The sequence below is a fragment of the Condylura cristata genome, unplaced genomic scaffold, assembly GCF_000260355.1.
Source record: "Condylura cristata isolate star-nosed mole 26May11 unplaced genomic scaffold, ConCri1.0 scaffold00001, whole genome shotgun sequence".
Classification (NCBI taxonomy): Eukaryota; Metazoa; Chordata; class Mammalia; order Eulipotyphla; family Talpidae; genus Condylura; species Condylura cristata.
In genome coordinates, this window is record NW_004567102.1 from 4,418,579 (window position 1) to 4,430,243 (window position 11,665).

At 43.4% G+C, this 11,665-nt stretch overlaps 1 protein-coding gene across 2 annotated transcripts in view; it reads right to left on the reverse strand.

Annotated features, from left to right (window-relative positions):
* PPIL1 (peptidylprolyl isomerase (cyclophilin)-like 1) overlaps positions 1–11,665 on the reverse strand; it is a 17,011-nt gene that overhangs the window by 2,946 nt on the left and 2,400 nt on the right. For both annotated transcript variants that reach the window (XM_004673429.2, XM_012724298.1), the window contains exon 2: positions 11,229–11,383. In XM_004673429.2, coding sequence (XP_004673486.1) covers positions 11,229–11,383 — 155 coding nt within the window. The remainder of the gene's footprint in view (positions 1–11,228; positions 11,384–11,665) is intronic.

The window sequence follows — 11,665 nt, forward strand, 5'->3', positions numbered from 1 at the left end:
ACCCACATGGTGTGGCAGACCTCTCCTGACCCGCCCGCTGCTCCCCTCAGCAGTGTACTTCGTAGATCTGCCTGCTCTGCTCCCTGCTCTGTCTCTGGTGAATCCTCTCATCCTCTGCATCTCTGGCCTGTACCCCAAGTTCTGTATGAATAAATAAAATCTTTAAAAAAAAAATTAAAAACCTCTCCTTATCCCTAAGACTCCTCTGACGTCTCGCTGCCTTAGCATTCCGTTCTGACAAGGGAAACCTCAGGATGAACTGGAGTGACATCTATGATATGCAGAGAGCACTTACACAAAAATGACCATATTTGGTGCTACTTGTCCCCTCCCTGTCATGCTATAGCCCAGGTGACCACAGATTAGTATCCAGTCCCAAGGCAGCCACCGGCGGGCCAGTGACCCATCAGGAGGCCCCTGACCAAACTGATCAAAGCTTCTCCTTCCCAAGAGAGCGCCTAACAGATGCTGTAGGTTGGCCAGGCAGGGCATTTCCAGGCCCCTTGTCCACTGCCTGCTTCAACCCCAGAGACAAGGGAGGCAGGGACGAACTAGTGCAGCTGGGGTGGCCAGATGACCCGGTTTGGACTTAATACTATAAACAAAGCTTCTGGGAGCGCTACAGTCTTGTGACAACAACGGACGAACATACTCCTTTGTCTTTCACTCACAGCTTTCTCTATATTTCTTCTCTGAAAGCAAAGGTGGTCGCAGAACAAGTCTGACACCAAAGGTCAAGATACCAAAAATGGCCGCGTGGAAGACTCAGCCTACAGATGCGAGCAAAGCACAAATTCTGTTTGCTTAAGCCACTGTCGCTGTCGTCTGTTACTCGCAGCCAAAAGCGCTGACTGATAGAATTACTCTGTGAAGAACAGAGAAGAATAGGGGAACTGGGAGCTGCTGGCATACCAGGCAAGTGTCGGATACCACATCTCACCTGGGCAACAATGTGACAGTTGCCCAAACAGTTTTGTAGTTTTTTACCCGGAGTCCTCTCTTTCTCACTTACCTATGCGAGATCTGAGTTTCAATTTCAATTCCACCACTTACTAGCTGGGTAACCTCAAATATGATACTTCTCCTCTCTGAGCCTCAGTTTACTTGTCTGTAAAATAAGAACAGCAGTAGTACCTATGTCTCATAGGAGCCTTATGAAAAGTAAATGAGATAATGTATGGAAGCCACACAGTGTACTACATGAAGCAAACACACAGTGTGGGAATAAGGAGCCTTTCGCTGAAATAACCAAGCATTTTCTGGGAAAGGCAACAATGACTGGTGATGAATAGTCCACCTTGGAGCCAGTCTGCCTAGGCTTATTCCAGTTCCTCTGTCCTCAAACCTTCAGCATTCCCTCTCTACCCCTTGCTCTTTATGGGTAACTCATGTCTTACTTCACTGAGAGAAAAACAGAAAGACATGCTTTCACACCAAGTCCACTTTTCTACCCAATTGCCTTCCTCCCTGCGTTATCAATACACGGGATGGGTTGTTCGCCTGACTCTCACTGCCACATTTACCTTTATTTTTTTCCACCTGTCCCATCGAGTGACAGCTGCCACTGGCACAGTCCCAGGGCAAGTATGCACTCAAGGGTTTGCTCTTAGCACCAGCTACCAAATCCTAGCCCCACTGCCTGGGGGAGGACCTGTGAAAGTGCTAGTCCATTCACACTGAACAACCTTGTAATTACAATCCCCCCTCTCCTGTACCAATTTTCCTTTCTAGTAGGTAATAAAACATGTCATTAACATTTTTGTTAAAACAAAAACAAAAGCCATCTTCAAGTAGCCCACTATTTCTCTGCATCCATTCACAGAAAAAACCCTCAAAAGTTGTTGGCATTAAGTGTCCACTCCCTCTCCTGCCCTCAAATACTCTCCATGAGGACTTTGCCCTCACCCTCAACCCACCAAAAAAAACACAAACCATATACCAAGGCGAGCAGCATGTGATAGTTCACGTCACCCTCTGGGAATACTGTCTCCCCTTGGTTTCCATGACTACACTTTCCCGGTATTCCTCCCACCTTACTGGTGACTCTTCCTCTTTTCTCACAGGTGTTAGACCACCATGCTTGGAGACACCCCTTTTAACTCCTGTTCCCTTGACCCTTTATCTTTCACAGGACAAATGTTACCCTAATGTATCTCTAGAACATCTAAATCTGTCTTGGTGCCTAGAGGACCAGAATCAACACAACTGCCATCACGCTGGTCCAAGGTATAACAAGCTCTAACTTTGATTTTGTTTTTTTTTTTAAAGATTTATTTTTATTTATGTATGTGTACAAGATCTGGGATGTAGGCCAGAGGTACAGGAGATATGAGGACTCACCAGAGTGGGGAGCAGTAGGCAAGACAGGAGAGGTCTGCTGCGCCATGTGGGTCAACTCCCTGGTTGGGGATTGAACTCATGCCGTGGTGGCTGGCAAAGGCTTCACAGGATTGAGATTTTAACCTTTGTGCCAACAGGGAGGCCCCGACTCTAACTTTGATTATAGACACTCCAATTGATCTCCTTGCTTCCAATTTTGCCTCGGTCTTTCCATGACAGTCTAATCTCCAAGTGGAAGCCTGGGGCACCCTACAGTAAGTCTCATCATGGCACTCTGCTCAAAATCCTCTGGTGACATTTCATCATACTTAGGACAAAATCCAAAGTCCTCACCATGACTTAATAAGGCTCTCTGAAGGCGCTCCACTACCTTCAGCCGTCTCCAGCCACATTTACCTGCTCCAGCCACACTGACCTCTGCTGTTTCTGTGCCAAGCACACTCAGAGTTAAGGACTCTGCAGTGTCTTCCCCGACAGTCCGTGGCGCCTAACCTCACTTTATTCAGAGCTCTGCTAAATGCCACCTCATCAGAGGATATGTCCCTAACCACACTATGCCACACAGCACCTCCCTCGCTTTCAGCAGGGTGAGTTTGCCCCCTGTGCACATCAGGCAACATGTGGAGACATTTTGGTTGTCATGACTGAGGGGTTCTATCTCTCACTGATGGACAGAGGTCAGGGAAGCGGCCAAAAATGTCAGTGGTGCCAAGGTTGAAAATCACTGTTCTATTCCCTTTCACATTTTCCTTGCCACCACGTGCTGTGGCCTGACAGCCTACTGTGTACCCACACACGTGTCTGTTTCCCACTAGCACGGGGCTCTGCAAGGTTTCCTTGCTCACCACTCAGAATGCCTGGACTATGCTAATACCCAGCAGTCATTTGTTAAGTGAACTAACAAACAAGCAACCAGGCTTTTTGAGCTTGTATTTTGTTTCAGTTCATGCTAACCATTTTATAGACACCATGTGAAACCCACAACTGTTGCTCTGAGGTGCCCATAACCATGCCCCCGATAGATGAGGCTCAGCAAGGTTACGGAACTTGTCTAAAGTCAGTTAAAAAAAAAAAAATTTATTTATGCATACAGAACTGGGGTACAGGCCAGAGGTACAGGGGCGGTGAAAGGCTTTACCAGAGACAGAGTGGGGAGCAGAATAGGCAAATCAACGAAGTACACTGCTGAGAGGAGCAGCGAGTGGGTCAGGAGAGGTCTGCCATGCTGTGTGGGTCACCTCCAGGGCCAGGGATCGAATTCACAATGAAGCGGCTGTGGCTTGTGCAGTGCTGCATCCTAACCCGCTGTGCCACCAGAGAGGGCCCTTTTTTCTTTTTTTAAAAAAAGATTTACTTATTACGCATACAAGACCTGGACAAGGCCTTTGACAAGGCCAAAGGTACAGGGGATAAGAGGATTCATCAGAGACTGTAGGGAACAGAACAGGTGGACTGACTGAAACATACTACCGAGGGGAGCAGCAGGCAAGACAGCAGAGGTCTGCTGTGCCATGTAGGTCAGATCCCTGGTCAGGGATTGAACGCATGCTGCAGTGCTGCCTTTAACCCCTTGCACCACCAGGGCGGCCCTACAGTTTTTATGTGAATCTAAGATTCAACCCAAGGCAGCTGGGTTCACAAGCCTGCTCCCACACCTTGCCTTATTCCTTGTTGGCACAGGGGTCAGCATACTCATGCATTTTTCTTATCCCAGACTCAAGCATCCCAAATGGTCCCTGAATGAAGCTAGTTCGAATCTGAACTTCTGTGTGTGAATGTCCCTGAACAGGCCCTATCTCATGCTCCATACTAGCTCCTGCCACTCTGCAATCTGTCCTGACTGCCCTTTACTAGCCCCTCCATATGCATCTCGGGGGCCTGAGAAATCACACTGCCCTGGCATAGAGAGGTTGTTAGTATGTCACTGAGCCAGTCAATTGGAGGGTAACTACACCAGGGTGGCGGGCTCTTCCCCACACTCCCAAACCTGTCACTCATGTTCTGTTCAGTACTCATTCTTCTTAATTCCAAAACACCCTTCCCTTTAGCAGCAACAACTACAACTACATTTTCTTCAAAGCCCTCTGCAAAATATGCCTCCTTCTCATTCCAATTCCACTTTGTCTCGTATTAGGAATTATTCCAACCGACATCATATACATAATTCACAGCATAACACCATACATTTGCATATTTATTATGTTATTATTCTCTTTTTTTCCTGGTTGTTTCTTATAATGAATATCTTATGTTCCTGGCAGGGCAGAGACCTCTACAAAGACAAGGAAAATGCCTGGGCTCTAATGAGTAAGTACTCCTCATAGGCCTTAGAATAGCACAGGAAACCCAGCAGACTCTTAGCAAATATTCATCAAATGAATAAAATTAACAATAAACTTGCTGTTCAACATGTTAAATTTCAGGTGTTCCTGGAGCTACCAAGAAGAGAGAGGAAATCAGAGTGAGGGTGATGCCAGCATAATCAGCATGTAATTAATCACCACATCTCAACAGTTGGCGAACACTGTGAGGCTAAGTGCAGAGAGGGAAGAGCTCGATAGGGTGCCATGTCTCATAGCAGAGGGAAAGAAGTTAGTAGAAACAGATTAGAAGACATCCAGAAGGCTAAGAAAAGAGTCAGCACAGATTTATTATAATAAGGGAAATTTAAAAGAAAAATGGTTTAACATGAAGCAGGAAGTCAAGAAGCATTGGAATTGAGAAAATGAAAATGTATCAGAGTAACTGGAAAACACTGTGCCAGACTGAAGGACAGCTGGGGGTGGACATGTCCCTCGTAGTACGTCAACTTGCTGAAGAGTCCAGGATGTTATACACTGCCACCTGGAATGCTTAGCAAAAAGTGTTACCTAATCAGGGAGCATTTCACAACAGTGACCCAGGAGAAAATAACTCCTTCTTCTCCACAGACTCAACAGTAGACAGCTCAATCACTCACTGCACTTGAGTGTAGATGCAATTATTCGGAAATCTTGAGTGATTCAATTTTATTAACATTGTATCATGGAAATTTGACATTATGAAGAACTGTGAACCTGATCAACTACAGAAATATAGGGTAGCTTTGACAAGAGCAACTCACACTTGAGTCACTTCTGATTCTTTTTTTTTTTCTTAAGATTAATGTATTTATGCACACAGGAACTGGGGTACAGGCCAGAGATGTGCAGGATGAGAAGATTCACCAGAGACAGAGTGGGGAGCAGAACAGGCAGACTGCCTGAAATACACAGCTGACGGGAGCAGCGTGCGGCAGGTCAGGAGAGGTCTGACACACCATGTGGGTCACCTCCCTGGCCCGGATCCAACACTTACACACTAATCATGGGCTCATCTCAGTTCATTGGTATTATGAATTAAAATTTTTATTTTATAACAATGAAAGCGCAGAAGACAGGTAAAAAGCACAAAGCGTTGACAGTACACTTGCAGACAAAGAAAGTGGAATGAAGCAGGATTACACTGCCCGCCTACTGCCTGAGGAAGCAAGCATAAAAAGATTCAAATTTAAAAGCCAAAAATCCACCAGCATCAACCAAGTAAGAAACTATCTTCTTCCCCAAATTCTGAAAAGAGCCAGGCAAGGAAAAGACTGTTATCCTTCAATGCAGTAATCATAAGCTCCCCTTACCGATTTCTCACAAGTACCCCCCAATTTTAGATAGCCCACAGAGGGAGTGAGCAGCCCTGACAGTTAAGATGCCCTGGAGGGCAGGGGCCAGTGCTCAGGGGTGGCAAAGCAGGTTACCAGCACAGGCCATCTGGGGAGGGTGTGGCAGGGGCACTGGGCCATGAGGAGGTTCTGGACAAGGGACCCCAAAATGTACACCTTGGCATATTGAACATTTCAAGGTGAAGAAATTTGAGAATTGGCTAGTGGAAAAGGACGAAGTGACCTTCCCTGAAGCAGACCATAAGGCCCTCATGTGAGAGAGGCACTCACTCACTGAACCTGGAGGCAAGAAACAGCCTCATCTCCAAGACAGGGACACTGAGAAGAACTGGAATCAAACTTGCTGAGTTTCCCCAGTTTACTACACTCAGCTCATCTCCCTTTTGTCGAACCATCTTTTCCCACAACTTTCCACTCTTCATCAAACTTACCATAAAAACAGTCAGGTTTGGATTCTTGCGTCATGTAAAACTTACATTAAATAAATTTGTACACTTTCCTCCTGAATCTGTCTGCTGTTAAGAGACCCAATTGCGAATGAAAAACAGCCTATGAGCATCTTTTTCTTCCTCTCCAGCCACATTCCTGAGCTACCTCCAGCCCAGGATGGGGATGGAGAAACACCACCGGTGGGTGGCGGGCACAGGGCTTTAATGAAGTCTGAGAGGCCAGAACACAGACTAGCCCCCCCACGGCGGCTCACTCAGCACAAGCGGAGCCTGTGTCCTCTCCTCTCCCCTAATTAGGCAGAATAAAATGGAGAGAAGGCATCATAGCGTATGAGTGTGAAAGGCCACTAACCCCACGCAGGGGCAGAGAGTGACAGAGAGTCCACTTACACTGCATCCGAGTAAACAAGAGGTAAGGACAATATAGATCCGAATGATGAAATTAAGCATGGATAAAATGAAAAGAAATGGCATGGCGATGATGTAAACATACCATAACAAACAGGAGAGAAAGAAAGGAAGGGTTGAGGAAAAAACCACCTTGGGAACAACTCAATGTGGGAGAAAACATAAGTCAACAAAGGGCTTCACCATGGCTGTCGCAAGCTACAGATGATTCAAACAGAAATAAGAATCCAATAAATAAGAGCTCAAAGATAAGATAATAAATCAACAGAACAAAGTGAAAAGATTTCTGAAATAAGGAAAAGGACTGAGTCACATGATACCTACACAGTGCTAATAAATAAATTAAGGTGTGAAAAATAGAAGAGACATGACTAAAAATTAAATAAGGCACAGAATACAGGTCTGTGATTATTCCAGGCTATGCAGGAAAATATGGAAAAACAATTCACACACTCAAAATAAATGTGCTAGATATGGAAGGCAAAGGTGATAAAACAAAGAATAGCTAGTTTCCTGAAATAGAAAATCCAGGAAGAATAACAGAAAAAATACTCAGAAATACAAATAAAAAATTTTTCCCTGGCTTCAGTATTTTCCAAAATTATGTTCAGAACCAGAAGGCAGGGGAGGGAAGGAAAAGGTGGGGTGAGCACAAGAATGGAGTATGGTAGAGGATTATGGGTGAACTGGTGATGGGTGAACAAGGGTGGGAACAAAACTGAGGGGAGAAATTCTTATTGTGAAAAAAAAAATGAACGGGATATAAAATAAAAATAGTTCAATAAAAAATATATCAAAAACAAACAAAATAACCCAGAAGGCAATGGAAGGAGTGGAGCTGTAAATGAGTGCACTAGAATATTATATCTAGTCATGGTATTTTTCAAAAATAAAGACAATAGGCAGAAATTCTCAAACATGACTGAGCCCAAAAAACCAAAACAAAAAAAACATGTAACTCTCCAGTTCTTGAGATTAAAAACTCTGGCACTTGTGAACAGAAAAGCCTGGAGGTGAGCCCTGAACTCACCAACATGCTGAACCTATCCTGTAGCTGAAGGATTCCTGCAGGGGCGGTGAGAGGCTTCACCAGAGGCAGAGTGGGGAGCAGAACAGGCAGAGCGACGAAGTACACTGCTGAGGGGAGCAGCGGGTGGGTCAGGAGAGGTCTGCTGCACCATGTGGTCACCTCCAGGGCTGGGGATTGAACTTGCACTTAAGTGGTTGTGGCCAGCTTGCTGCGTCCTAACCTGTTGTGCCACCAGGGAGGGCCATAAATAAATGTTAAAAAAAAAAAAAAAGTTGAAATTAAATATAAAACTTTCTGTTTTAAAAATACAGCACACATGAAATAACCAATTCTTCTGAATTATTTCCATTTAGCTAGCTATCCATCTTTTAAACTAGATATCTGAAGAAAGATATCTAAAGTAATGGACATTCTTTCTGGAAAAAAAAAAGGGGGGACCCATTTCCCCATTTAGTGGGGAAAATAGTTAATGGTGGTTAGGAATCTTTAGGAAGTATGCTTATAAGTGGCTGAGATTGTCCCTTTTTCTACTTACACATTCTGTATTCTGAAATAGGTTGACAGACACTGAAAAGGAATGCCTCTGGTCATAAAGGATAAATAAAGAACAACTGAGAATGGCAAAGAAGAATGAAACTGAGAAAAGACCACCAGAGAGAAAACCAAGCTTTATTTAAAGGCAAAAGAGTGGGAGTAGGAGTTAAAGAAAATGCAGCCTGAGATACCAAGGACAACTCCCAAATTCATACCTCCACCCCAAACCTTTCCTTGGTGCCATTCTTAAGCCCAACTACTTATTTAATTTCTCCACTTGAAGATCTGACAAGTATTTATATGTAACATGTCCAAAATCAAAAGTAAATTCTTGATCTACCCCCTCCAAACCTGTTTCACAGCCTTCCCCATTTCACTAAATTCAAGTCAAAAACCTTGACTATCCTCTCATACCCCAACCCCTCAATTCAACCTCAGGAAATCTCAATAGTACTACTTTCTTTTGTAAAAAGATTCATTTTATTTATTTATGCACACAAAATCTGTGGTGTAAACCAGAGGGGTGTGTGTGTGTGGATTCACCAGAGACAGAGTGGGCAGCAGAACAGGCAGAGCGACTGAAGTTACACTGCTGAGGGGAGCAGCAGGCGAGACAGAAGAGGCCTGTTGTACCATGTGGGTCGGCTTCCTGGCCGAGGATCAAACTCATGCTGCAGTGGCAGCCAATTGTCTGACAGCGCTCAGACGTTAACCCCTGCACCTCTAGGGAGGCCCTCAATGGCTCTATTTTCATCAAAACACAATATAAGTGAAATCAAAACAAAAGTGAATTCATTCACGTTGTACCACCTTCTGCACTATCAGCCTACTCTAAAAGTTATGTCAAGACTGGGTGGCAACAGTCTTCTAACTGGTTCCTAGCTCACACTCTGACTCCTACACTTATTCTCCAAACAGCAGCCAGAGTGAGCTTTTTTAAAGTATAGGTTAGTTTATGTCACCCCTTTGCTCAAACCTTGACGGCTCCCATCTCATTCAGAATAAAACCCAAAGTCTCTACCTCGCTCTGTAATGTCCCACAAGATCTCTTCTGCATGCTCCTGCCTCAAGGCCTCTGGGCTCCCTCTTCCTCCTCCCAAAATGCAAGTCTACCAGTCACAGGTGTTATCTCCTCACTTCATTCAGCTCTCTGCTCCAATAACACCTCAGCGAGGACTTCCTGGCCTTTCCAAAATCAAATTTTTCTTTTTCCTTAAATGAAAGCAGGAAGTCTTTTATTTGTTCACTGCTATACGCCTAAAGCTTAAAAAAGTAACTGACCAAAAAAAAAGTGTTTTCTAGGAGACATGGATGGCCACATGCAAAAAAATAAAGCAAGACACATATTTAGCTCCATACACAGCAATTAATTCAAAATGGATTAAATATTTTGATAGAAGAATTGCAACAAAAGTACTTAAAAGAAAGTATAGATCACACACTACAGATCACCTACCGCAAAGCTATATTTGGGAATACAACCCCAGCAGCAAAAGAAACAAAAAATAAACATGTGGGATATCAAACTTAAAAGATTTCTAAAAAGAAATCATCACAGAAACAAAAAGGCAACCTAAAGAAAGGGAAAAATTACTTGCATACATCTCCAAAATTTACAAAGTACTTACAAAGCCCAACAACAAAACTATTAAAAATTAGGGAAAGGACCTCAAGACACTTTGCTAAAGATATTCAGATGGTCTTACACATGAAAAAAAGTTGAATATCACTTATTATTCACTTATTATAAAACCCACACTGAGATACCACCAACCCCTGTGAGAGAATGGTGCATATGAAAAAGAATGGAATTAATTGGCTACGTTGCGGTGAAAAAGAAATTCTCATCCACTATTGGTGGGAATGCAAACTCCTACAGACCCTGTGGAAAAGGGTAGATTTCTCAAGAAAATTAAAAAAAGAAATTTTGTTTGACCCAGCAATACCACGATTAGGTGTCTATCCAAATATCATGGAAAACTTACTATAAAAAGACCTATGTACACCTACATGGCAACACTGTTTACGTTTGCCAAATCATGGGACCAATCCAAGGGCACTTCAACAGATGAATGGGCAGAGAAACCGTGGAGCAGATACTCAGCGGAATATCACACAGCTCGAAGAGGGATGCCGTAGTGGCATCTGGGACAAACCGGAGATGACCCTTGAGGTGATTATGCTAACCCAGATAAGCCAACAAGTAAAAGACAGTTTTTAGATGGTCTCATCTGCAGAATAAAAAAAAAAACAAAAAAAACCCAATTACATGCAAACAATAGAAGAAATAAAAATTTGAACTTGGCCAAAAGAAGATTAATGGTTACCAGAGGGAATAGGAAAAGAGTGGAGGGCTGGGGAAAGTTGGCAAATAGGATATGGACACAGTGACTTGGTGGAGGGAATAAAAACAAATGTGCTTAATGTTTCTTAAATGTATTAAAGAATTTTCTTTTTCTCAAAACATTGCAGATGATTTCTTTCTTTACTTCTGATAACTGGACTACTCTAGTATAGTTCAGGCAAAAATTTGTTCTTAGTAAGCAATACATAAAAGTTATGAGAAACACGTTAAGGCCCAGAAGATTATGGTAGTTTCTAATGATAGTCAATTTCACATGTGTATGTTTGGCAGAGGGTAAGTGCTTTTTCTGCCAGGAACAGTCACCAGAATCCATTAACCCAAGTCCCCAATATGCAGAGGAGGCCTCTGGCTGCCTTATACTCTGTTATGACAGAGTGAAACTGCAGAAAAAATGGGGCTTAACTGTACCTGTCCCTGTTGGGTCACCTCCCTGGATCATGAAGTCTTTGATGATTCTATGAAATTTCGTGCCATTGTAGTACCCTCGACGTGCCAACTCAGCAAAATTCTTGCAGGTCTTTGGAGCATGCTTCCAGTACAACTCAAGCACAATGATCCCCATGCTATAGAGGGAGAAGACAGAAGAGCTTTGATCAAGAACAAGGTCACAGCAGACAGGAAATTATGGGACTGCTTACACATGACAGTCATGAAATTGGGGTAAACATCAGATTTCATCCTCAGGAAAGGAAAACAATGCAAGTAACATACACAGATAGCTTCTTGAGAAAATAATCATGAACAATTAAAAAATCTAACACCAAATACATATAAAAAGAAAAAAATCACTGATCAGCTGAAATCAACATAACCAACCCCAAAATTAGGACAAAAATTCCCACTTA